Genomic DNA, 25,884 nt, shown 5'->3' on the forward strand with positions numbered 1-25,884 from the left:
GCCGGCCGGGGACCCCGAGCGCGGCCGGGCGGGAAGAACGGGGAGGCATCGTCCCGCCGCGCCCCTCACGGTCCGTGCGGCAGAGCGGGAAACGGCGCCCCCCCCAGCTCCCCTCAGGCGGGCTGCGGGGCAGGGCGGAACACAGAGCCCTGTCCTTACTCACCGACCAGGCTGGCCACGGCGGGACCGAAAGTGGCCTTCGGCGCTTTCCAAAAGCCATGTCCGCTGTCAGCAGAATCGCACAACCTCTAAGGGGCAACCCCGTCCCGTCCCGCCGGATCCGGCCGCTCTTCTCCCGCCCCGCGCGCCGCTCCCTTCCTGGGACGGGGGCGGAGCCGCCCCCAGGTGCCGTGGCCGCTCCTCGTTGCTGATCACGTGCGGGCCCGGCCGCCCCCACCGGGCAGGGCTCTCCACGGCACCTGCGGGACCGCAGCGCTTCTGTAGGGCAGGTGAGCTACCCCGGTCACCTAGCAGGGGTAAATGCTGACGCGGGGACAGGAGCAGCCCCACGGGGTCACATAGCCACGTCCTCCTTTTCCTGCTCCTTGGCCAGTGCTAAGGCGTGACAGGTCCGCTCATGGCAGACTCCCGGGTCACTCAGACCTCTCCCGAAACGGGACTTCATAGCTGAAACCACCAGAAACTCGGCATTTCGTAAGGCAAAGCTCAAAACACCTGGGTTGGACCTGAGTGTTGGCACCTGTGACTTGGAAATCCGTGTTAACTTTAGTGGAAAGGGAAAAAATACCTGCCTTGCAGCACTCGCCCTCACAGATCTGCTCAGTGGTACAGAAGACTGATGGTAATTTTGTCTTTTTCAGGTATTTTGAAGAACTTACTACAGCAGAACTGACTTCAAAGGATCGGCTTTATGATATAAGTGTTAAGACCTTCACTTTAGGCATGAGACCACGGAAAATCAGGCTTTTCAAATGCAGCAAAATATAATGTGCACTTTGCAACTGATACCTAATACAATTTGCTGGTTAAATTGGTAACATACAATTCATTTATTTTAAAAGAAGACTGCAGACACAAAGTGACAACTTGTGCTATGCCATGCTGCACACTTTAGTATCCACCACTGAGATCACCAGAACTGACCACTGCTGCTGCAATGTTCACGTGTGTTTTCTCACATGTTCTTCTCTGTTCCACAGATTTAACAGGAACAGATGCACAGATCTCAGAGAATCAAGGGGAAAAAGCCAGTGCATGAAAGTTACATTCATAGAGCCACTCTTTGTATTACGTAGGAACCACTAACCTCTCGCCACATACACGTTTCCACGTGTGGGACTTTCTTGCTACAATTACTACTAGTGACTTCCATTGTGTCACTTCATCACAAGTCTGACTGCATCTCAGACCTGTAAAGTACTTGGGAACGCATGTGCCATGAATGGAAATTAAAACCTCAGCTGTAATTTTAGTTGACTGAGAGTTGTAATTATTTCAGTATCAAACAAATATGAAATCACATTAGCTAGCATTTGAGTACAGCTTAATCAGTCATATAGTCAGAGCATGATATAACCAAATAAATTATTTGCCTGACATTAGGATTTCGTGAATTAACAAAGCTATATTTGCACTGATTATAAGAGCTCTTAGGGTAAACTCATTTTACTTTCTTTTGCATTTTGTGTAACTCTATGGCCCCATCTACTGGATGGCTTTAACAGAAAGGCTGGAGAAGAACATAGGTTTGTACCTATAAGAATCTCTACAAAAAGCAAGTTATTACAAGAACTTTTAGGCGAATTGATCATGGAAAATGAATGTAGGAGCTGAGTCCTTTTCTTGCACTTTCTATAGTAAAGGAGTGGAGTTTATCGTGCAACTTGGTGACTTTCTAATGAACACATCTCAGTTTTCCACACTTTTGTTGGTCTTGTCCTTTGGTTATAAGCCAGACGTCACCTGTCAGAACAAGAGTTCGTTTATTTATTCTTGGTTGCAGAATTTTGAAAGACTTCCTGTAAACCTAGGTGTTTATTTAATTTGCTCTTTAACACCAAAACTGAAATACGGGCCTGTTTATATTAGCCATTGTTAAACCTGCAGTGTGAGTCAGATCTTGTTTGAGAAAGCATATTTTATTGAGCTACTCAGGGGAAAAAATTCGATTAAGCCTTTTTTCATTGGAATTTAAAGTTACTCATTGAAGTCAGCTACAGGTGGAGACATATGAACTCCTAGTGTGCTTCGGGTTCTGCTTGAAACAAGCCTGCCTGAGTCTTCAGCCTTCCCTGGTCTGGAGTCCTTGGTATGTGTGAGTTGGTGGTCAAAGAGTCCCCGTACTGCACTGGCTCCGAACTTACTGTTATTGCAGATATAGTAGTACACTTAATTATTACTATTGAGGGACATTTTCCATCCTTTGCAAGCACCCATGTTTTATAAAAAGAAAGCAGGAAGAGGCTAAATAATTTCTCTTTGCAAAATGTTTTGAAACAAAACTGTTTAGTGGCTCAGTTTATGTCTGCCTCTTGAGCTAATGTATTACACCAGCATAAGCAGGGTTGTCAATGTAATTTTATTTAAACTAGGGATTTTGTTGATGCTGCTATGTCAATTACAAAATTAAATCAAATCCCTAATTGCCATAGCTATGCAGAGATTTTTTTCAACCTAGTTTTGCTGGTTTTCAGAGTTATATATAATTAATTTAGTTTTTTAAAAATCACACCTTTACCTTATTTAGTCTTTAGTCCTATTTTCAAAGAATCACATACACATACAACATGAGTGAGATACTTAAACAGCTGTCATATTCAAAAAACTGCTTTATGATATTGTCTTGCACCTCCTATTTGTTATATGATAATTGTAAAAAGTGGTGATGATTTTTAGTTTAAAAACGAAAGAGATTCTTAAAAGATAATTATTCAGCAGAGATTAGGTGAAGAGTTGCAAAGCTTTCCCTCCTCCATCTCCCGAGAGCTGTATTTACTCTCACCAGAAGTCTATTTTAGTGTGATTCCTCCTTGTTATCCAGTACAACAAAGATCTAATCAGCAGGATTCTTACTGTAGCTCATTAGAGCAGATGCTGGGTATGGCCTGTGCTGGTAGCTGAACTCGAACAAACAGCTAGAGGGCTAAATCAAATCCCTTCTGCATTGTCTCCATTAGCTCACTGCCTTCAGATAACAGCAAACCTCATCAGGAGCTATTTGGGCAAATTAAATTAATTTTTGAGACCCTGTCTCACTAAGAATAAAGAGCTGTCTCCAAATATCTATTTAGTAATTACTATTCTATTTAAAAAAAAATTCCAAACTCCTTTATGTAAGCAGCATATTTAATTTCCCTGTGTAATAACGGGGAACAAGTATCGCAGTGAAGGAGGGAGGTGTCTGTAGTCTGCAGAGGGCAATCTTGTTCAACAGATCTCCTCGTTTCTCACACAGTAACTACCTGAAGTGAAGGACAGTTTATCGAGAAGGCAATACCCCATCAGCCATATTGGGTTTCCTCATATACACAGTGTGGTTCAGATGCAGCTCTTTAGCATGATAATACTTTATTGTTATTTGAAATTTTTAAAAAAATATCTCTTTATATGCAACACAAAGCTCTCAGAAGGTAGAAGATGGTAAAGGATGCAGTAGTTTTCAGGACTGACAAGTGCCTGACAGGTTTCATCTACAGGTGTGCTGAAATGTGATATAACAACAAATATTTCTGTCCGCTGTTGTAAAACAAAACAAAAAGCAAGAACTCAGTCCCCTAATCCTTATGTATTGAGTATGTGGTATAAGAATCCTTTCAACAGCTGCAGGAATCAACCTGAATCAGGCTGGTATTTTCAGTACCAGTAACAATCCTGATTATTTGAACACCATTGCAATTATCAGTGTGGAAAGCAATCCAGGAAGAAACTAAAATCCTCAACCTTTGCTCAATAGCTGCAGGTATGGCCTTTACCAAGAAGGTCAATTTTTCTCTTAGTGACACTCCCACTGCCCCTTGAAGTGCAAAACTTAAAGTGCAAACTGTTCAGTAGTGTTTCATCTCTTTCTTTTTTTTTTGGTATTTGGAGAATAGCAATAACTAGAACTATATCCTTAAAAGTATGCATTTAAAGAAAAGAGTTTTCAGGCACTGCATCCTGATTAAATAATTTTGGCAATATTTGACTGCCTATGAATAGATGTACTGGCTAATGGAACAAATATCTTCATAGTTAAATCATGGACTGGTAGCTCCGTGTCACCCACAGAGCCCTGGTTCAAATCCAAGCCTTCTCCAACTGCTGTAATGCCATGCCGCTCACATGGCTATCTCCTGTCCTAATTAACCAGGAGTCTCAGCTGAGCTCTCTGCTGGATTTTAATTACAGAGTTATTAATTCATGGGGAAAAAATTGACAGATGTTTCAGGTTGGTTGCAGCAAATTAAAAGGCAGGTGCTTGGCATAAAAACTCAGAAATGATTAAGCAAATGACTCGTGGATGTTTAGCTGTTCTACAGTAAGCAGCACACACAGTACCACTTAGTATATTGTAGCACAGGGTGACTTCTCATGATAAAATTAACAGCAGCAACAGGTTTTGCTCTGTCTAGTTTTCAAAGGTAAGGAAGCTTATAAATCTGTGTTCTTAATTTGGTTTATAGCTTTTGCTGGGTTCAGTTTAGTCCTCTTTCCTTTACAAAGAAAATCCACAAATTTCTTATGTTGTTAGTTTTAAAACAACTGTGTGATGCCACGGTAAATGAAGGAACTAGCTGGTTACTCTACAATTATTGTTACTCAGACTGACCATCTATGTAACATGAAGTAAAAGACAAATTTTCACCTCTTATAAGGGACAACAAATGTCATAATTTTGCTAACAACTTCAATCACTTAACAAAGCAGCTTAGAAAAATGTTAGCTCACATCAAATAAATGCATTACAGGAAATACAGGCATGGCCTGAAAAGCTATCAAGGTCAAAATTTTAAAGAAAGCAAGAAGAAACTAGTGCCACAATGTTGAGCTCTCCATCAATTACGCTGTTCCACAGGAGCCTTTATCTAAGGCCTCAGCAAGTCTCATCTGTCATGACGGTAGACACAGTCTCTTGGTTGAGCTGAGGAAACAGTCTTTCAGTAGACGGTTATTAAAGAGGGTCATTGGGATACAGGTTCTCTGTCTCTGTTTTGGTGTTTTTCTGCTAGGGAAGGAAATGTCACAGGGTTTGTAACTACATAGTTATAGAGCAAAGCCTTATAACATTATTTAAGGTTAATGAAAAGCAATGTCATCCCTCACATCCCAGATAAACTGCGTTTTTTCATTGCTATACACAAATGCACCGAAATACAGTTAGCATTTCATCTGCTCGGCAAGAATAACCTCAGCCCTTTCAATTTGGAATTCTCTAACCACCCGTGGATGATGAAATGTACATTTACCATCAGTTTTCTGATTTTGTGGTGAATGAGGGCTGAAAGCAAGGCAGAGGAACCTCTCAGGCAGTGCGTGTTACTTATAATTTCTTTACTGTGAGATCGTGCCTGCCCCTCAGCTGAACCAAATCCCTGTTCAGCTGCATCTGATAATACAACACTTGCAGCTCAAGGTCACTAGCTCTAAATTGGTGCTCGGTTTTTAACTGGTCTCACTTGAATGGTAATAAGCTTCAAGTAGTGCTTAGTCTTAGCATTGATTCAGTTAATGGTGCACCATTCTCTTGTGAACAGGGCACTTGAGTGCAGTTAGACTCTTGCTGTTCCTGTTGCTCAAATCCATTGCAGAAAATATGCAATAGTGTTAGCAGACTTCTGCATTTAGATGTGTGTTTACCTACACACCAAGAAAGTGATCTCTAATTTCTCAGTGTTTCAAAACTGCTCTAGTTTTTTGGTAAGTCCTATGCCAATGGAATACAGATATAATAAAGGAAAATAATTCTACTGGCACGCTCTGAAACACCAGTGGTAATAGGTGCAGCGGTATAAATGCAGTGCTTGGCACTGGCAGGCTGTGATCCTGAGACTGCTCCAATAGAAGGAAAAAAACCAAAACCCAAAAAACAACCAACCAAACACTTTCCTTTGCTTTTCTTTCAGTTCTTTTATTTCTGAAGCCTAAAGCTAATCCCAGTGAATTATGGCTGTTTAAATAAAAATGGGCCTTTGACCCTTGACCCCAAATTGACCTTTATCACAGGATGACCTTTGACCCCCAGTTAACCTTTGACTCCCAGTTGACCTTTGACCCCAGTAACCTCTGACCCAAATTGACCTTTGACTTTGACCCTGGACTGACCCTCAACACCAAATTGACATATAACCTTTGATCCCTAGGATGACCTTTGACCCTGAATTGACCCCTGACCCCGGGATTACCTCTGACCCTTGACCCCAGCTCATATTTGACCCATAGTGACATTTGACCCAAATTTGATCTTTGACTTTAGGGTGACCTTTGACACCCCCCCCTTCAAAACTTGACCTGGGATTACCTGTGGTTCCAATGTGAACTTTGACCATGGGATAACCTTTGACCCCAAATTGACCTCTGATCCCTAAATGACCTTTAAGTACTGTGGAAATAATGATGATTTTTAGGTCCTAGATTTGAAGGAATAAGAACCAATCAAAAGTTATTAAATGCTCAACACTTCTCTCTAAATGTTGCTTGAAAACAGAGCAATTAATTTTAAAAACAAATTTCCATTTAGAAAACCCTGTATTTATAAACAGAAAAAAATGCTAGAATTAAACATAACATTTCAAATCAACCCTATTTCATGAGAGACATGAAATTCAGAATCAAAACCAACTACTGCAGTCTAAAAAACCAGTCAGCATGGAGATCTGTACTCCTCCAGAGCCAGCTTGGCTTTGGCATTGGAGCGCTCCTCGCTGCATTTACAGCCTGCACTGAGAAGGAAGGCAGCAGTGTATGCCAAATGATGTGCAGATGCAGCTTATGTGGTGCTTTCAGGACCTGAACTGGCACCTTCATGCAGAGCTGTGCAGGTCTGAGTACGTGGAACAGAGCAGGTCAGAGATCTCCCAGGCCCCATGTAAACATACCCAAGACATCAGCATCTTTATCTTGACACTAGAGTGAAGAAGATGATGAGGAAACAACTGAAACAGCCAAAAAGCAGAAAACATCTATGGGACTGAACATGATTTTCAGCCTTGTTATAGTAGTTAGCGTTGCTTAAAGCAAGATTTGCAGTATATTAAGTCTTTCTTGCTAACAGCAACTGGATTTGCTCACCCGGTGCAATTTCATGTCAAGACCAAGTTATTTCAGACTTCAATAACTGTGTGTTTCCTTTAGAATGTGTGCACTATATTGGTTATCTATTTTTCTTAATATTTGCTACACAGTTACAGAGCTATGGGACCGGGATGGAGGAGGGGAAAAATCCCACAAACCTGAAAGGAGCTAGTGACAGTACCCATGTTACCACGCTTTCCCTGTGGCACAGCGAGTGATCTTCTATTTCTGACTCCCATCTCCTGGTGCGTACTTGAAGAAACAAACCATGCCTGTAGGCTGTTAGTCATGTAATTTAGCGCAGTACTGAAAATTTCTGAGGTGAGAAAAATAATGGTATACAGAACTCTAAAAAAGAGGACAGAACAGGAGCTGAAGTTGCAAGAAGCTGCCCAGGCACCAGGGATGGACTTAGATCAGATTGGCAAAAATCCACTTACAGTGACAAGTTTCAACTGCACTAAACAGGTTTCTGTTTAGTGGGAGCTCTTCCAGTTCTAGCCTAGAGATGGACCACAGAGGCAGATGCTTCTTTCCCCTTTGGCATAAGAAGATTAATATTGCTTCTGCTTCACCCGTGGTTTTGTTCTGCAGAAGTACCAAAAGGGCAAATTCAGCCTCCCTAGAGTAACAAGAATTTAGCAACAGAGTTAATACAGAACGGTAATGAAAGATCAAACTGTTTCAAGTTTTAAATTTATTTGAAACATATGGAGTTTTTATCTAACCTACAATATCCTACAAACACAAGTAAAACCTTCCTGAAACATTTCTAGATGATTGCACAGGAGAAAAAAAATATATATCCAGCAGGAGAAGAATAAGGTCAGACACATCTGGAGAATCCAAGATGGAGAGGAATCATCTCCTGATTTTGTAACAAAGACTGGAAACATTGCATTTCATTTCATTTCAGACCTCCTTGTTTCAAACAGCTCTGCTTTTCTTCTACACACATTGCTTCCTCTGAGGGCTTTCCTGCTAAGAGGCTGCATCAGCAGTTTGGGATTAAGTTTGCATCAAGCTGGTTTTTATAGTAGTAAGCACACTTGGAAGCTACAAAGACACAGTGTGCTTCTTGCTGCCCTGCATATCAGTCACAACAAAAAATTTATAGCAGCACTTGAAAAAACAATTAAATCAGTACAGGCTCTAAATAGTACAGGGCTTAAAAAGGAGTGAAGTGATTCTGTTCCAAGGTTTTGGCACAAAACCTACTTGTGAGTCAGGTAAGCTGAAAAATTACTACATCTCAATTTTTAAAAAATGTTTTAAATGACTTACTGAGACTTTAGCCTTCAGTCTCAGCAAATTTGAAAGATGCTGTGTTGAATTATCCACGTGAAACAGGATGTGCTGAATTAATTTCATATTAGAACACAAGCTCCATTATTGATGGGACTACAAACCCTCAGGCTGACCCTTTTACTTGCTCCAAAATCTAATTCAGATTGCTCTGAAATTTGATTTGCCACATGGAGGCAATGGATAAAGTAAGCATTCAAAATTTGGGCTAATGTATTTTAATGATCCTGGTATTTCCTCTCCATGAGCCAAAGAAAAGCAGACAGCAAAATATAACACTGAACAAAAGCCACTGCTAACACTGACACCAAAGTTAATGATTTCTCTTTTTTTTCTTATATATAGGTATCTACCCAGGGTTTTCATTAGACCTTAAAACCGTTTCACATGGATCCCCAGACTCTGAAGAGGTCTTCTGCAAGGTCTCACCTTCAGCTACCACTCGCCAAAAGTAATAGAACCTGGAATGAGCTTCTTTTACTATTTTTTTCCTAAAAGCAGTGTAGTTTGTACTGCTGCAGAGAAGAGCTTGTCAACGAGATCTTTGACAGTGCTTGCCTATTATTTAGAGCTCGCTGCTGTTGCAGAGTGGTTGTTAAAATGTTTTGGATTTTTTTCCTGGAAACTGGCATGCATGGTACTCCTTTCATATGTTTTGTTGCCTTCTCTGCTAGGATTAGCTGTCTCAAATATCCACCTCTCTCACATCCATCAGATGGTTTGCTTTCCGTGGCCCAATTGTCTGTTTTTCCCCCCTAACATTGATCAGGATTACAGCTTAGCCTTTGCCAAGCATAGCTGCCATTCTCACATAATATTAATGCCACTTCTGGAGAGAGCTCAAAACCCCTACTATTTTGCCTGTGTGCTGTGTTTGCTTGCTCTTCTTTCTTCCTTCCATTGATCCATCCACATATACACACACTTTTAGCTTTACAGGGAAAACCCAGTCTTAGCATAGACAGGAGTAAAGCCCGTATAATAACTAAAAGGGGACTAGGAACAGAAGTTTTAGAAGGCAGGGCTGAGATTGGAGCCTGTAGAATATTAATGGCATTGAACTTGGTACCTGTGCTCTGATCTGTTGAATAAGAGACAGATGGGCAGCTCTAGCAAGAGATGTAGAATGCCTGTGAGATGGTACTTCACTTCTTCATCATGAAGACTTAAGACAGCATTCAGATTTTCACAAACCTTTCTTTGCAGAAATCATGAGTGCAGTCAGTAAAATTTTCCTAGGTATTTCTTCTGTAGATAAGCCAGAGTGGAAGGCAGGGTTAATTGTATTGCCTTAAGCCACAGAAATTCTCTTATTCTTTTCAATAACATTTCAGTTGTCTTGTCCTATTAAATACTCCCCACAGCTGCTCTAACACCGATTCTTTGAAAAGTGATGTTGGAGATGCTTAGCTTGTGCCATGGCAGCCACATCCGTGTCTGCAGACAGGGCAGGAGTTTGCCCTTCTAACCTACTCTTCAGCCTGATGATGGTGGAAGAATGTGGATCACTATTAGCCAGACAATTTGCATATATCCCTCATTATCTCTTTTTCTAATTGTGATAAATCCTCCTTAAATTAGTTTGAAAATGCCAGTGCCTGAAACATTCCCTGTTCCTGTTTTGTCTCATGGGATGATGATGTTTTTCTAGCACCAGGAATTACTATTTAATAACTTGGCTATTTAACCAAGATTAAAGTGAAGGCTTGTAGGGATCATGTGTACATTAATATTATTATAAACAGATCCCTTTCCAGAAACATAATGAAATTTGCAGGGGACCACTGTGTCAACAGCAGCAGCAGAATCATAGAGCATAATCTTTTATGGTGCTGCATGCATGTAGGGAAGATGTCTTGGCTTGAATACTCTTTGTAATTTTAAAAAAGGATTATAAGTCCAAGGAGAAGCAGTACTAAGCAATTAATGAAATTACTCTTTTGGGAGGGCTCAGTGTACACTTTTAAATATGTTGAAAATTAGCCACAGCTCCTTAAGGAGTCAACTTGGAACAAAAGCCAAATTTAAATCCTGAAGTTAATATAATAATGTAGAATAAATCTTAAGATTGCTGGTCCACAGGTTCCCTCAACTCATTTGTTTTGGTTTGTTTGGGGGTTGGTTGGGTTTTTTTTAGCACTTAAAGTTAGCATTTTACCTTGTGCACATATTCTTTATCCCTTTATTACATTTAGTTTAATATTTTATTCCTCCTAATATTGTTTCGAATGTACATTTTAAGTATCATCATGTCCCTAGGTGGTGGAAGATAAAACACAAGCAGGCTGCATGCGACACAAAATGTAGTTCAGAGCAGCCAGACACAGCCTTGTATTGCTGCAAGCAACAGCAGCCCACGGCAGCAACTGATACCTCTTCAGAGAAAGGCGGGAGGTTTTTTGGGCATCCCTGGAAAAGAGCTGTTCTGCAGCATCACTCCAAACTGCTTGAGTAGCAATTACAGTGGGAGAACAGGGAAAAATCCAGCCACCTTTTTTGAACCAGGTCCATGTACTGCCATTTGGAATTTGTGGTGCTTACTGACCTGTTGAAAGTGCTCCCCAGGTAGCTGAAGGAGGGTTTAACAAGCAGAGCTGAATGGAGTTGTGCTGGTGCCCAAGAACCGTACAGTCGTCAGAGCACTCTGCCTCTCAGGAGGTAAGGGTTTCTGCTCCTGCATCCATGAAGATGCCCTGTGGCAACCACACAAAACACTCCCAAACATCCAAGAAGGATACTTTTTAGAAAAGAGATAAAATCAGGTGTGTCCTTTCCTTTTTCTGTTTGGCTTGTCATGTCCTAACTGCAACAGCCTGGCCACTTTCCAGCGCTTCATTAAAATGAGTCTCTGTGTTTCATTAACATCTGTCAGACATGGTTTACTCCTTTTTCTTTCATCCTGCCTCTGGAGAGCACCGTGTGAGACATGGAGTGCTCTGTTTTATTTTCATGGGGTGCATGTGGTTTTGGGATTTTTCTTACCCACTGCTCTGTACTCAGTGAAGAAAAGAGTAATTCAGAGATGCCTGGTCAGTTTTGATAGGGAAGATGGAAAGGTCTATGGTAATCATTTACTCTTAGTATTTTGCTTCGCAGCCTCAAACCAGTAGCCAAAAAAGCTCTGCTACTAGCACTGAAGAGGTGAAATTGCCTTGCATCAGAGAAGGATTTGTGTCAGGAGGACAAGTTGACTCAGGTGAGATTCTTAGGTCCGGGAGCTCAGCATATTTTGCAAGTCATAGCATTGTTTTGCAGTAGTAAAACTAAATATTTTTATGGCTACTGGAAAAGGCTGGGTATATAGACACAACGTCATAAAGGTAAATCACACAGCAGCGCAAAGCCAATTTCAGGTAGAGAATTGAACCCCATCTAGACTGATGCTCTTCAGTTAAACAGCAGGATTTTGTGTTTCAAATGCTACTAAGAAGGAACTATTTGGCTTATCTGTAAAGAAAATGGGAATTAGAGGAAAGACAGCATCCTAACATCAGATGCTTATCCATATGCCAAGGGCCAAAGACCCTTCCAAAACAGACCAAGCAGCAGTTGTATTTATTAAGAGCTTAATTTACCAGTTACTGAAGTTTATTTTTTCCTTACCTTGACAATACCCTGTCTTGACTGAGGAGTGTAAAGAGCCTTAGAGCTGGGCAGTAAGGTTGAAAGGAAATGGGTGTAATTAACTGAGTATCGAGCAAGACAAAATAAACTACTTGTGAAAGCAAGGCCTGGAGAGATGTTCTGTCCACACCTGGGCTGCGGTAAGCTCCACTGCTGGCCAAGCAAGGCAGCTCTACTTAGACTTTAAGAAAGCACGTGTTTTCTCTAAGGAAAGTTACTGCAAGCTGTGGTGGCATTTGCCACAAAGCAAGAAAGAAAAAAAAGAAGAAAGCAAAACCATTATTGTTTTCTATCTTTCCTTGACTAATTTAGGTCTGTAACAGATCCAAATAGTCTTTCTTTTTCACCATTACCACCTCAAATCCTAAGAAGGCTGGAGAACTGAACAACTGGTGTAGGTGGTGGGTTTTGTACTAGAGACTGCTTCTCTGTATAAACCAGGATGAAATTATCCTGCAGTATTTCAAACTATGACCTTTCAAGTAGACAGACCAAATGATTTTCAGTCAATGCTCCCTCTGCTTGATTTAGAAGCCCATTCAGAAGGTAAAAAGGCCAGTTCATTGTGGCAACTCATTATTCCACTGTGCTGCTACATCCTGATAGATAACACATCTGACCTTTGCTACAGAAATAGGTTGTTGTGGGCAGTAAAAGTTCGCTTTGAGTGACACCACGAATGCTAACTCACCTGTAGACAAAGACAGCGGGGGGGGGGGCAGAATGTGCAAGCAATGCTCCATCTTGAGGAGCTCCCTGAAAACCTGCATGAAAACACCTGTATCATCTTCCTATTTCAACAGCCAGGACTGGGCTCCATCATTTAGGTGATTTTTTGAATTTTTAACTGAAAAATCAGAACAGCTGAAACACTGGATTTTCATTTCTAGGAATCTGTGCCTTGAAGTTTGGCTCCTGTTTGCAATCTGCAACAGGTAAAGAGGGTGGTGCCTGTATGGCAGGGTTGGCTTGGTGAGAAGGAAGTGGCATCAAAAAGTCAAAAGACAGAAACCCCAAAATTATTTTAAAAACTACATCCTTAATGGGCACAAGACTCAGGACAGTTGTCTTCCCTGACATAGGGTTGGGTTGCTCATTAAGCACTGATAATTAGAGTACCTCTGCTGCCTTGTTATGGTATTGATAAAAAACTGCTAACTTGGCTTCCTCCCAGAACAGCTTCTTTCAGGGAAGTTCCTCTAACTAGAGTTTCTGTTGTGAAAAATCCCTTTTAATCTGCTGACTTGGATACTGCTTTAAGGCTGGTCTCTTTGAAAAAGGAGGGGAAAAAAATGAGAAGGCAGCTATTATGTGGAATTTTTAGCACTTAAAGTTCACTTGCTCACAGCCGTAAGCTGCTGTGTGAGCAGACCCACAGACTACAGGGCAGCACTTTCAGAAGTGTAAGAGTGATTTAGGAACTTCAATCCCATCAGTGCTCAATGGGGCTCTGCTCCCAACAGACACCTGAAAACCCAGCCTACCAGCTGCCCTGGCAAGCTTACCCAAACTCCTCTGCGAAGCAAAACTTACATTAATTTTATAGGTTAATGTCTTAGTGACCCTGAGGATCCACTAGAAATGACTTTTAAAAACTAATGTCATCAGCAAGAGAATCTAATAAGAAACGGACATATTTGCAACATTTTTTCACACATAATAAATCCCCTGTGATGAGACAATTTACTGCCTGGACTGACCTTACTTTTTATTCCTGAAGCTGCGCAACAGCTAAAACACGTGGGCTGAGCTGTGTACTCACATACGTCACCCAAAGGGGTTGCAATGCTGCAGAACGACAGCAACCGTGAGCTTATGGCCTGATTACAAGAGCGGTGTTTGTTCAAAAAGCCCTTTCATAAGTTAACACCAAGTTAACTAACAGGGCGCATAATCCTTTGCTGCTTTCACTTACTTGACACCAGAGGAATGGATACATTAGAACAAATTATCTGAGGGGTAAAATATCAGATTTGAAATATCTCATCTCTCTCTAGCTAGAGCCATGCACCAAATCTTGCTTGGGCTGTATCTCACCATTCAAAGTTATGCATGTTTCAAACTTCCTTTATTTACTTCATAAAGCTTGTGAAATCTTAGAACTTCTATTCTGCAAAATATTTCTAAATGTATATTAATCTATGTTGAAGCAAAAACACAAGCAAACGCCCAGAATGTCCTGGAAGTAAAAGAAAATGGGTATGTAAAAGTTCTACTTGATATATCATTTTATACTTTTGTCCTTTTGCATATTTTTATATTGTTTTATGCCAAACCAGTAGCAGTGATTCATTATATGAAATTGGAACATTATAGATTCAATACGGAAGCATTTGTCTTGGTGACAGGAAAGGATCCTTCAGGTCGCTGAGTCACTTCCCTGCAACTGCAGGCAATTGCATAAAAGATACATAAGCTAGAAATATCCCCAGAAGCCTAACTCCATTCTCCAGTGCACCCCTGGATTTACAAACCTCTGACTATCCCACAATAAAATGAAAGCTGTCAGAGCTAAGGAAAAGCCTCAAAAGCTAATCTATGCTGTAAATCTATGCTATAAAACAGAGCCCAGAAGCATTGACAGTGCACTAGGTCCTGGCACTGGCACAGACGTCGCGAGGTTCCATAAAACAAATATTCAAATCACAAATGTCTGCTGAGCAGAAAAGCCTGAACTTACGGACAAGACATTAATGTTTGTGTGCATTGTCTTCTCTACAGGGTCATTTCAAAAATGAAAATCCCTTGCAGCCTTTTCCATCCAAGCTCCAGTGACCTTGGTGCCCTCCCTGCTGTTGTGTAACGCACTATGAACTTGAAAATGTTGCTTCATGTCTCCATGAGTGACACCTGAGGCTGCGTGCACATCACCTGAAACACGCAGGAGTGAAAGGAGGCCCCTAAAAGTAACAAATGGCCTCTTTGCTTCCTACTCTCACAGCAGGCCAAGGCAGCCATAAGAACTGACTGAGTTGCAAAGGATTGTAATATAAATAGCACTGTTGTACTGTTATTTTTATTCCTTTGATATTCTGTAATGAATTGGCTATAGAAATTTTACTGTGTTTGATTAAAGTCTCATTAATCCACATGAAAGAACAATAAAGTCTTTTAGAGAGGATATTGAAGAGTAAGTATGGAATATCTAAAGGCAGGAGCCAGACAGTACAAAACCCAACTGCTTTGAGGCTACGCAAATAGCAGAAAAAAGTGGGTTTGTATTCACTAAAGATATTCTTGCAGTGACATAACTGAATTGGAAAATGCCCTGAGGTATCCTAAGAAATGAGATGCTATAAAACTATACGGGATCAAGAAAGAATCTGGAACATCAAATCTTTTAGAAAGTACCAAAAATTCAGTGACTTTGAGATTTTACTTCTTTATCCAGAATAACTAATATGAAGACAGAGATAAGAAAAAAAGATGGAATGCAAACTGACTGGCTAAGCAGGATTCTGTTCAAGTTTCCCTGTAGTCTCCAATGAAGGAACCACCACACCTTTCGAGTGCCCAGAAATAAGTTACATGATTGGTTTCTAGATGGTGGTGATCAGGAAAAGTCATAGTATTTTAAACTAAATATAATCTCAACACCAAGAATTGCTTAGCATCCTTTAAGAAACAGCAGATTGCCTTTCAGAAATATGTTGCTTACCTGAAAATGCCCTCCCAAGCTCTCGGAGCATCAGATGCGCTCCACTGGTACAGAAGATGTCCTTGTACAGAAGCTCATATCCAACTTTATTTGGACACATCTTTTCCCTTCGCAGTGTTTTTCTAATGCTTTGACAAGTGAAAAAGACAAACAATCAACCAGAATTGGTGAAATTTACAGAGGGAAGCATTGACCTTGTCTGTCGTCCCACCAACAGTTTAACTGAATTATATATCCAGCTCCAAAGACTCTTTCCACCCAAATGCCTAAATGTAAAGAGAATAGTTATATCACATAGCCAGCATTCAGAGCAATCTATGCAGGGGCTAGTACAATTAAAATAATTTTTCATTTGAACTATTTGGTATGCTCTGAAGCTTTGTACAGCTTTTCGCAGAGGGAAAACTTTTGGTTTGGATTAAATCAGCCGACACAGGCCAGTGCTTGTAACAGGACAGGGCAAAAGTCCCACTCTAAACTCAGCCAGCTCATGCCCAGCCCTTACTCCTAACAGCATTCAGCAACATGCCATTGCTGTGCCATTTGTTTGTTCATTGTAGCTTTTAAAAATTTTCAAATATTGAAGATAATTTTCAAGGGTATGCTGTGATTTTAGAAACTGCTATTTAGCTACTCAGACTCTGGTGGGTAACTGGAGTTTCTAGCCCACCAGTGAAAAGAACCAAGGTGTTACCAGGTTTGTCTGTGGACCCACTCATTCGGGGAAAAATGAGAAGAAAATAATGACATCTTGCTTTCCAGGCAGGTGTTCCAAACCACCAGATACTGTTTATTCACTTCTGAGGCTGCCAGCCAAATGCATGCTTAGAAGTCATTATAAATATATCCGTATTGCAGTCTCTTGGGCCTCAGGTTGTGTCTCTTTCTAAAACTCTAAGAGAAAAAATGCATTTGGAAGCGTTATATGACTATGAAACATGCATGTCTGATTGGAAGTGTAATTACATTGCATTTCTGTCAGCAGCAAATGGTGTTCTTATAGGCCAGATCATAACATATGCACTCTCAACCCTAAAACTCACACATTTCTCAACTGCCATTTGAAGGCAATAACGGAAATCCATGTTTTAATTTATAATAGTTTTGGTGCCTGTTCTTACAGCCATTATATATTTTGGGAATGATCAGCTGAATCCATCATCCTGTCTCCTACTGAATCTTTAGAGACATTTTACCTGAACCCTGCTGCTTTTTTCTCCCTCCTACACAGACTTGCTATATTTTCATTTTTTATAACCAGTCTGTATATTAACAATAAGGACATTCACTCATAAAAAACATTAACCCATTGGGGGAAAAATATACCAAGAGAGCGCATCCAACTGCCCCACGTATTTTGACATTCCATTTGGCAAACTGTTCTCATTTTAAGTGTGAGTAATCTCGGCTCTGAACAACCGCAAGGGAAGTAGAAGGCACGCAAAGAAGAAAAAATGAAGACAGATACATGTATCAAGTCTGTTTTAAATGGTATCAGACCTGAGTCAAAGCACAGAGCTTTATCTTACAAATAAAAGCTACACAAAGGTCAGCAGCCCTATGTTTACCTGGTCACCAGAGACTCGAGGCTGTAAAGGGCCTGTGGGCATAAAACCCGTCTTGCTTTGCACTGAAATCAATGAATCACAGGACAGAAAAATCACCACTTCAGGTACTTTAAGGTACCCGTGTTCTTTTTTTTGCACAGAAGTTTGGCAGAGTGAGTGCCTGCAGTGAAGGACGTAACAAGTCTACACCACGTAAGGGTTTCTACAGTCTCTCATCAGAACCTCTGTCACATGCTGAATTTGGGTGAGGTAGTGCTAGGAACAAGCAGCAGGGAGCTTTTGAATTCACCCAGAAAGCGTGCAATTGTATCCATACCTTTAGGAATGGTTTTCCTTTAGGGAAAGGCAAAAGAGGTGGCTTTGGGCAGAGCGCGACGCAGATGCTCAAGGTCATGGGACACTGTGGAGCAGGGGAAGGCAAATGGTGTGAGGCTGCTTTGACCGCAAAACTTAGTCACGCTTAAAGATCCTGTCATCTAAAAAACCCCACCACCATTTATTAGAAAATCTGTTAAGCAACCACAACTAGGAAGGACCAGGAGTATGGATGCAGGCAGAGCACACTGGCTCCCGTGCAGGGTCTGCTGAAGAGCAGCCATTTCGCTGCACCAGCTCAGCATGCAGACACGAAACACAACGGTGAGTTAGCTCTGAGCAGCACTGCTTCATGCAGCTCTGTACATCTCCAGGAGGGCTCTGGCTTGTGCAGGAGCCAGAGCTTTTGCAACCAGCAGTTTAGAAATGCCTCAAGAGATGTAAAACTGAGACCAAGGAGCTACTAACTGGAAGATTTTATTTAATGAAGAAATGAAACAGCAGAATCTGATGGAAGTTTTGATGTTTCCTCTCAAATCCCATGTTAGCATTACCACTAAACAGATGTCCCATATTCCAAAGAAATGGCAGGTTTGGCACCTCTTCACGGTTAGCAAATTTAATTATGGCTTCAAATGCAATAATGGAGCAACCTTGCTTGGCTATAATTGGATCTGCAATTGGCACCAGCTTTCCTTCCCTCACTGTGCCATATGGGGAACTGCAGAACAAGGTGCTGCATATGTTCCTGCTGACAAATCGGGGTCAGATTAAAATATTATGGAGAGGAGGGGAGGGACAATCAAAAATGAAGAGTGGGGATAAACACGGTGTTTTCCTGCAATTCCAATTTCTCTGACCAAATTATCTGGGATCCAACTGGATGTGAGCTCCAATAAAACAGCTACTTTAATTAGGAGAACTCCCAGCCTGTCTGAAATAACACCATGTTCTGGGCAGAAGATCAGGAGAGGCAGAAGAGCTGGCATTGTCTGAATACAAGACAGTTCCAAGATAGGCACGAAGGAAGGAAAATAACCCTTTAAATATACCACAAATTAAGTGGGAAGAGTTTTCTCCTTTTGCCCCTTCCCAGAGACATTGACATTTCAGAAGATTTGGAACAGGGTGGAAAAAACCCGTTCCTGTCAACTCACATTACATTTCTGCAGCAGCATGGCAATGAATAGGAGTAAAAAGAACAATACTGTCAATCTTGTTATTTGTTACATAAAATATCCCCCTTATGCAGGCCAGGTAGCAGCATCTATGAGTGCGACTGCCTGACATTTTCCATTACAAGATCCTGTTTTCTGTTGTTAGTAACTTTGCCAGACTTAAACCATTTGGGTTGAAATTCTCCCTGTTGACTTTCTGACTAAGGCTGAGTTTGTCTGCAATGTTTCTGTGTATGCACATTTATACCTAATTGAGATGGCTGATTCTGATCTGAAGTAAGAAAAAGCAACCTATGAAATAATTGCTTCAACAACTTCATAGGCCTAGAAAGAATAAATAATGTTATAATAATAATTGTGGCATCTTTCCTGCCAGAAGAAGAGGAAAACTCGCTATGTGCAAGGCAGTTCCTACTGAAAAAATTACTTGATGTTAATGCAAAATTGCTTACCTCCTGCCAATGTCAGCAATATACACAGGTAATGTTCTAACACCACTTAATTTCAATTTAGTAATATTCTGACACACAATTATTTTCTTTCTCCTGTTGAAAATAATGGGGCTTTTCCCAAAGCCTCTTGTTTGTATGTTTTGTTAGAATTGTGTCCCCCTGTGACATCTCTTAAGGCACCATGAATTACAACCCACTTATGCTATTTATTATTTGAAAGCCTAGTTTTTAGTCCTGACACTGATGAGAAGTTAATTACTCTTATTTTCCTTTTCCAGTACTTTTTGCTTAATAATTTGAAATTATAATTATTCCAGATTTAGAATAAAACATGAAATTACTCCCGATAGCACTGAGACCAGAATCAGTGCAGGAGTCAAGCCATACCACACTGCACAGTAGTCCACTTCAAGAGTGGACCAGTTGACTCTGCAATTAAATGATGTTGCCATGGTATCGCGTAGGTCTAGGGAATAGAACGGTATCACTCATTATGGAAGGCACAACTGGAAGGCAGTTGCACTGGAATTTGGTCTCTCTATTAGAAAACAATAAAGCAGTTTATAAATATTAATAATGATTTGCAATACCTAGAATTAAGGAAGAAGGCTGCACATTACAGGGAAGAATAATAAAATGAGTAAGCTGATAATTTTTATAGCAATATCTGTCCAGAGTTACACAGCAAGTCATGGCAGAGCCAAGGCACTGCAATCCTCAATTCCCTCTTGTGCTAAAAGCTGTTGTGTTAAAATGTTGTTGTCTAGATTTCTTCATCATTCCTAAGGAAAAAGGGAACCTTCCTGTCACTTGGGACCAGTCCATGCTTCAGCCTGGGCTGCTCTTACTCAGACTGACTCATTCCAGACAAGCAGAGAAACAGAGAAGAGCCCAGCAATGCCATCAGCTGCTGTGGCCACCACCACCCATTTGTCTCCATCCCAGGAACACAGGAGCTGGAGGTGATGCCCTGCACTTGCAGACTGCGGCACACATCGCTGGCCCTGTGGAGAGGCTCAGCTGAGATGCTCTGTTGAGCAATCTGAGGGAAGCATGTTATGTCAGATGTGCCTTCAAGTGCTTACTGAAGAAGACAGGACCTGACAAATACAAGTAATTAAAAATATAACTGACCCTCAGTAACTTCACAGAGTAATACCCAGTTCCTTCAAAAGAAGATCCCAAAGGGCTTGACAGAAGCAGCAAGCACCACTAGCCCTTGAAGGGAGATGAAAGGGCTTCTCAGGAGTGCAGAGAGGCTGAAGGAACACAAGGAAGAGGAGACAGATGCCGTAAGCCCCAGTCCTGAAGACTTTGACCTCTCCCAGGGAGAACCCACCAGCCCCTTTCCTGTTTCTGTAATGCCAAGGATTCTCCACTATTGCTTTTGCCAGTGCCATTGGTGCATAGGACATTGATGCCAACGTCATCAGGCCACCACCGAACACACAGCAGACAGCAGAACAGCAATTCTACCTCGCTCTCCCCATTTCCCAGCACGTCTGGGGTGGCCTCCCACCAACAGCCACCCTGCACCGAGGAACGAAACCAGCAGAGTGGGCAGCTCCCATTACTTATTTTACAGAGACTTCTTTGAGCACTTTAGACAGCAGCTGCCTGGAAGGTTACTGGAGGGAGGAATGAGTTTTTACATCACAAGGGACCAGCCTTGAATTCATGCCCGCTTCTCTCCCCGGTTTATATCTTCAGCAAAAACAATGGGTGAAATTCAAATACAAAATATTCTTAGTTCACCTCAGGGGAGAAATAACCAAAACAAAACAAATAATGAGACCTGAAAACCACAGAGTTTTGAGCTGAAGCTCCTTATAACTGTGCGCATCTGAAACCACTTGCAGACAGCTCTGTAGCGAAATAAGCTGCATATTAATATTGTCCTTGAAGCAGCATGAACTGCATGCTTAAAACTAAGTAACCAGGAATAAGGGCAAAAGTCTAGAAGATATATTTCTTCATTACCATATTTGGATATATTATGCTATAAAATAATTCAGTACTTTTAGAGAGAAAACGAAGTCTACAGTGATGCCCTGGACCCCAGTCTGAATCCATACTGGTACTTTCTGAATTCTTAAGAGCAGATAGCCTTGCTTCAGGAGGCAGAGCGTGGCTTCATGCCTGCTTGTCCCAGCTGCAGCAAGGTGCCAGTTCTTTACCTGGCTTGGGGCAGACGCTGCTGAGCTCCAAAATGCACAGGGTGAGTAAGGCAGACTGAAATGTCATGCCCACTGCTCTCCTGTCTGAAAGTATGGGATGGAGGCCAAGAGACCAAGACTTCAAATGTCTCTACAAACCAGTTTACAGGACTGAAGCTGACATGGGTACATAAAAATATATTTTAAAGCATATTTCTTCCTTTGAAGAAACATTCTTCCTTTGAAGAAACATTCCCTATCCAAGAGCTATGGTAAGCAGTTTTCATGTCTTTGATTGAACATAGAATTTTCTGGGTATGGCTATTCCCTGGGCAGAGTGGCTTTTGGGCAGTTATAAATTTATGCTCTGGCCTATTTATGTAACATTTCTGGAACAAAAGACTTCATGTGAGACAACATAAAGCTGACAATGGCAGCTTTATACTCTTGTGCTTCTCAGCACCCTTACAGCAAATTAGCTCTTTGCTCTGAGAGGAGGGAGTTTATCCATTGCTGTGCGACCCAGCTGGGCAGCTCTGCTCACTGGAGCCATCGACACTGAGCACACATGAGAGTCTGCTTTACTGCGTGATTGAAGGAATTCCTTTGTCTCCCTAATACATTTGCTGTATAAGCAGATAAAAGACAGGGAACAGAATGTTCCTAGCTCAGTTATTTTAAGATAATGATGATAAGAGTCAGTGCCCATGTCATTTGTCTCTTGACTCCATATTAGTTCAGCACATCAATGTAACCTTCCCCGACGTCTCCAGCAGATGATTATAGAAAGATTATGCTACCCTATGTCAAATTTTATGCTACAGCTCAGCAACAGCAGTGCAGCAAAGGAGCTTCATGCCAGGTCCTGGATGCTGCAATCTCTCAATGGGACTTTCCAAGGGACATAAACATAGCCTACAACTCTTTGGAGAACAAGAGGGACCTCCATATACTGCATCCCACTGACAGCATGGGTCTTGCCTTGAGTGTCAGATTCAGTGGAGGACACTGCAAAGCTGTCCTTGCTACTCTAGAATAAGAAGAGAGCTGGTATTTGAAAAAACAAGCATTGGGCCTTCCACATAACATATAAAAGATGTTCAGATACAGCTTTCTCATGTATTTCAGTCTCAGTCTACTCATCACCAACAGCAAAGTGTCCATATGACACGACAAGCTATAAAACATAACACAGGCATGAATCACTACTAATTCACAGTCCATAGATACAACACTGCTGATAAGTAGTACTTTTTGTTTTGTTACTATTTTGTACTTATACCACATATTCATACGAGGCGAGACAGTTTGTACCATTTTCCTGAAGAGAATGCCATGGTACAGAGAAATGGACTAATAAATGTCTGACAGGTGGGAAGGGCAATTCGTGCCTTTCATTTCCTTTTTCCTTTATTTCAGGGTTAATGATTTCACTAAACCTTGAGTTCAGTCAAGTCTCACATACAATTCTGAATGTAATATGTAGTGTAAGGGGTTTATTGTGTCATAACAGATGCAGTGTTAGCACAGTTAGATTTTACGTTGGCCTCCCTGGATTCCTGGGACCCAGCTCCAACCCAATGCCCTTCGCCTTCCCAGCGATCCAACCCTTTGCCCTACCCTGTTTTGCTGCTCAACATTGGACAGCACAAGCACTTGCATGAACAACATCAATCTTTGCTAAAATTGAAGCTATGTTTGGCTTTTACAGCCCCAGCTGTTATGCTGCTTATTCCATTAACAGCCATTAGAGTCCTGCAACTGCAAAAAAGATATTACTTCAGTCTCTGGCACAATGAACTCCTGAGCTTGGCCTGAGAAAGCATCTGGAAAACCTTCCTCAACCTGCAACTTCCAGAGACAATTTGGATTTGGTGACTAAACCTGTAACATGAAGCAATTTTTCTTTGAATTGTAGCAGTATCCCATTTGTATGAGCAGGTCTTACAGAATGAAAAATGATGATTTATTCTCATTTTAGTAGGAAAATTCCCTCTTCTCATCAGTCTTTTATAACAATGTAACAGATCTTCCAGAGATAAAGCTGGGCTAACAGCACCTGGTGGAAGTCCTTCAGAGGAAAGAAATAAGTTCCAGTAGCTTTTTGATTAAATTCTTATAGACAGAAATGGAAAATAATACAGTTCCCTGATGCCTCCATAATGCAGTGATGGCTGTATTGGTTATTAGAAAAATATATCAGAAACATTTCTGCAGGTCTACTTTATGCAACTTATTTTACTTCTCCACCACTCCTCCCAAATGTGAAAGAACCAGCCTAGATTATTCAAGGATCTTTGTTATAAAAAATGGGAGCTTACAGGGTTTCAGTTTGTGAGCTAGCTCATAAATTCAGTCTTTTAGGTGGCAGCCCTTGACAGAGAACAACCACCCCATTAAATCACACTGGGCAAGAAACTGTCATTTTAGTGAATCATGAGAGTTACTAATTCTATTATAATGTGTGCGCATACAAGAAAGGTAATTCAGTGGGAATTTTAGTTTCATCTTTATGGTGTCCTTCACAAGATTATGATCCTCACCACTTTTCCCTGTTGTCCATCCAACTTCCAGAGTTAATAGTTTCAATGGCAGCAGTTACTAAAGACAAGCAAAGTATAAACCTTTGCAAAACTCATTCCTGTTTTGCTACTCCCCTGGTTTCTGGCATTACCATCTAACCATCACGTAAAGCCGATATTTTCTAGGCTCAGGGAACATGCAAGCTCCTCCACCTTCCTCACCGAGTGTGCATTCACCACCATGATGCCATGCACAGGTCCCAGGGCTGTCCCAGCGCTCACATGTGCTTTAATACCTGTGGCCACGTTCTTCATGGTCTTGTACAAACACGGACACTCACACTTGGAGGTAGTGCAGGAAAATCACCCAAAAACGGAATGGACTCATGTGCGCCCATGCTTGTGCCTGAATTAGTGTACACCCAGGAGGTAAGTGCCTGCTTACACGTGAGCTCTCTGTATTATTTACAGATGAAGTTAGTCAGGACTGCACTTTATACCTTATTAAGGCCTTCTTTGTATTTTAAATTAGAAGCTATTTTTAGCCTAATACATATGATCACAAAAATGACAATTAATTGGAGAACAAGTACTCTTACTAGCTATGTACTGACATTCTCACAGTCCAGTGGATAAAGAAATTCAAACAGCCCACCCTTAAAACAAATTAAAGAGCAGAGCAAACAGTCCTACCTGAACACCGCACACAGAGCTAACTTTTGTGGTAGGTTCTGGTAGTAAATATTTATTTTTTCACTCAATTGTTATTTGGTGAGAGATGTGGCAGTAACTTCTACCTGACCTTGATCGTTCTGAGAGATACAAATGTTATGTGAAAGATCCAAAGAAATATTGCCATCTCACCATTACACATAAAACATATAAATCTTCTCCCAGATCAAATACATTTACACTGTTAAGGAGATACTAAATGAATTCAGACAGATTTGATGTATTAATCCATCTGAAATAATACACGTTACATAATTCAGTATTAACACATTTAATGGGAAACTGGATGAGTCCAAAGTTTTTGTAATTTCAGGTCCATAATTTAAAAGTACCTGACTTAATTCAATGTAAAGGAAGAGATAAAAAGCCAATTTGTTCTTTCCTTCACTAATGAAATAGTACTTCAAGGTGCAATAAAGAAAAAATTTGGCTACACTCTTACTGCAGTCCGTGTTTGGAAATGGCACACACTGTTCTCGATTCATAAAATCTTGCATGTGTTTAGGTACTAAAGAAGAAGTTGATGCCAGGTTTTGCCACCAGTATTTGCGAGACAAGTTTATCCATTTTTGCATTAACAGATGTAAATTGCTGGAGGCAACTATTAAGCACAAGTAAACATGTGTTGCCTTTAAAATACTGCTGCTGCTATAACAGACCAATGGTATGATTACAAATATGGCCAAGGGGCTTTCTGCAAATTATTTTAATTTATTTTCAAAGTACTCCTCGTGTATGTCCCATCTTGCTTTCAATATGGTCCTTGAGCCTTTTGTCTTCAGAGAGCCCAGTTTAAACAGTGGGGCAGGGAGTTAATCTATGATACTGCCTATTTCTGTTAAGTCCTCCTCATCTGCAAGACACTTAACTACCCTTTTACTTCCCCCTCATAACAAACCAGAAAATGAGCAGAATAACCTGGTTTTGAACTACAAAGAGATTAAGGACTTGTCTGCACTGTGCAATGGAGCATGGTGAAAACAGATTTAGGGAATATGTGCTTGTGTCTAATAGCTGCTGCAAGCAGTTTTGCCCATTGCACAGTACTTTGTCAAGGCACTACTCAGGTCCAAAAACACCAGGCCTAATTAGCCCCGTTAGCCTTGCACAGCTCACTTGCTGCTGTTGTTGGAGCTGGCCTGCA

At 41.1% G+C, this 25,884-nt stretch overlaps 1 protein-coding gene across 1 annotated transcript in view; it reads right to left on the minus strand.

The window, feature by feature from the left end:
* Positions 1-25,884, minus strand: part of TOM1L1 (target of myb1 (chicken)-like 1) — a 54,807-nt gene that overhangs the window by 22,352 nt on the left and 6,571 nt on the right. The window contains exons 2-3 of the mRNA XM_010186039.1: positions 6,458-6,566; positions 164-205 (exon numbers count right to left, since the gene is read on the minus strand). Of these exons, the coding sequence (XP_010184341.1) occupies positions 164-205; positions 6,458-6,566 (151 nt within the window). The remainder of the gene's footprint in view (positions 1-163; positions 206-6,457; positions 6,567-25,884) is intronic.

The sequence above is a fragment of the Mesitornis unicolor genome, unplaced genomic scaffold, assembly GCF_000695765.1.
Source record: "Mesitornis unicolor isolate BGI_N332 unplaced genomic scaffold, ASM69576v1 scaffold27966, whole genome shotgun sequence".
Classification (NCBI taxonomy): Eukaryota; Metazoa; Chordata; class Aves; order Mesitornithiformes; family Mesitornithidae; genus Mesitornis; species Mesitornis unicolor.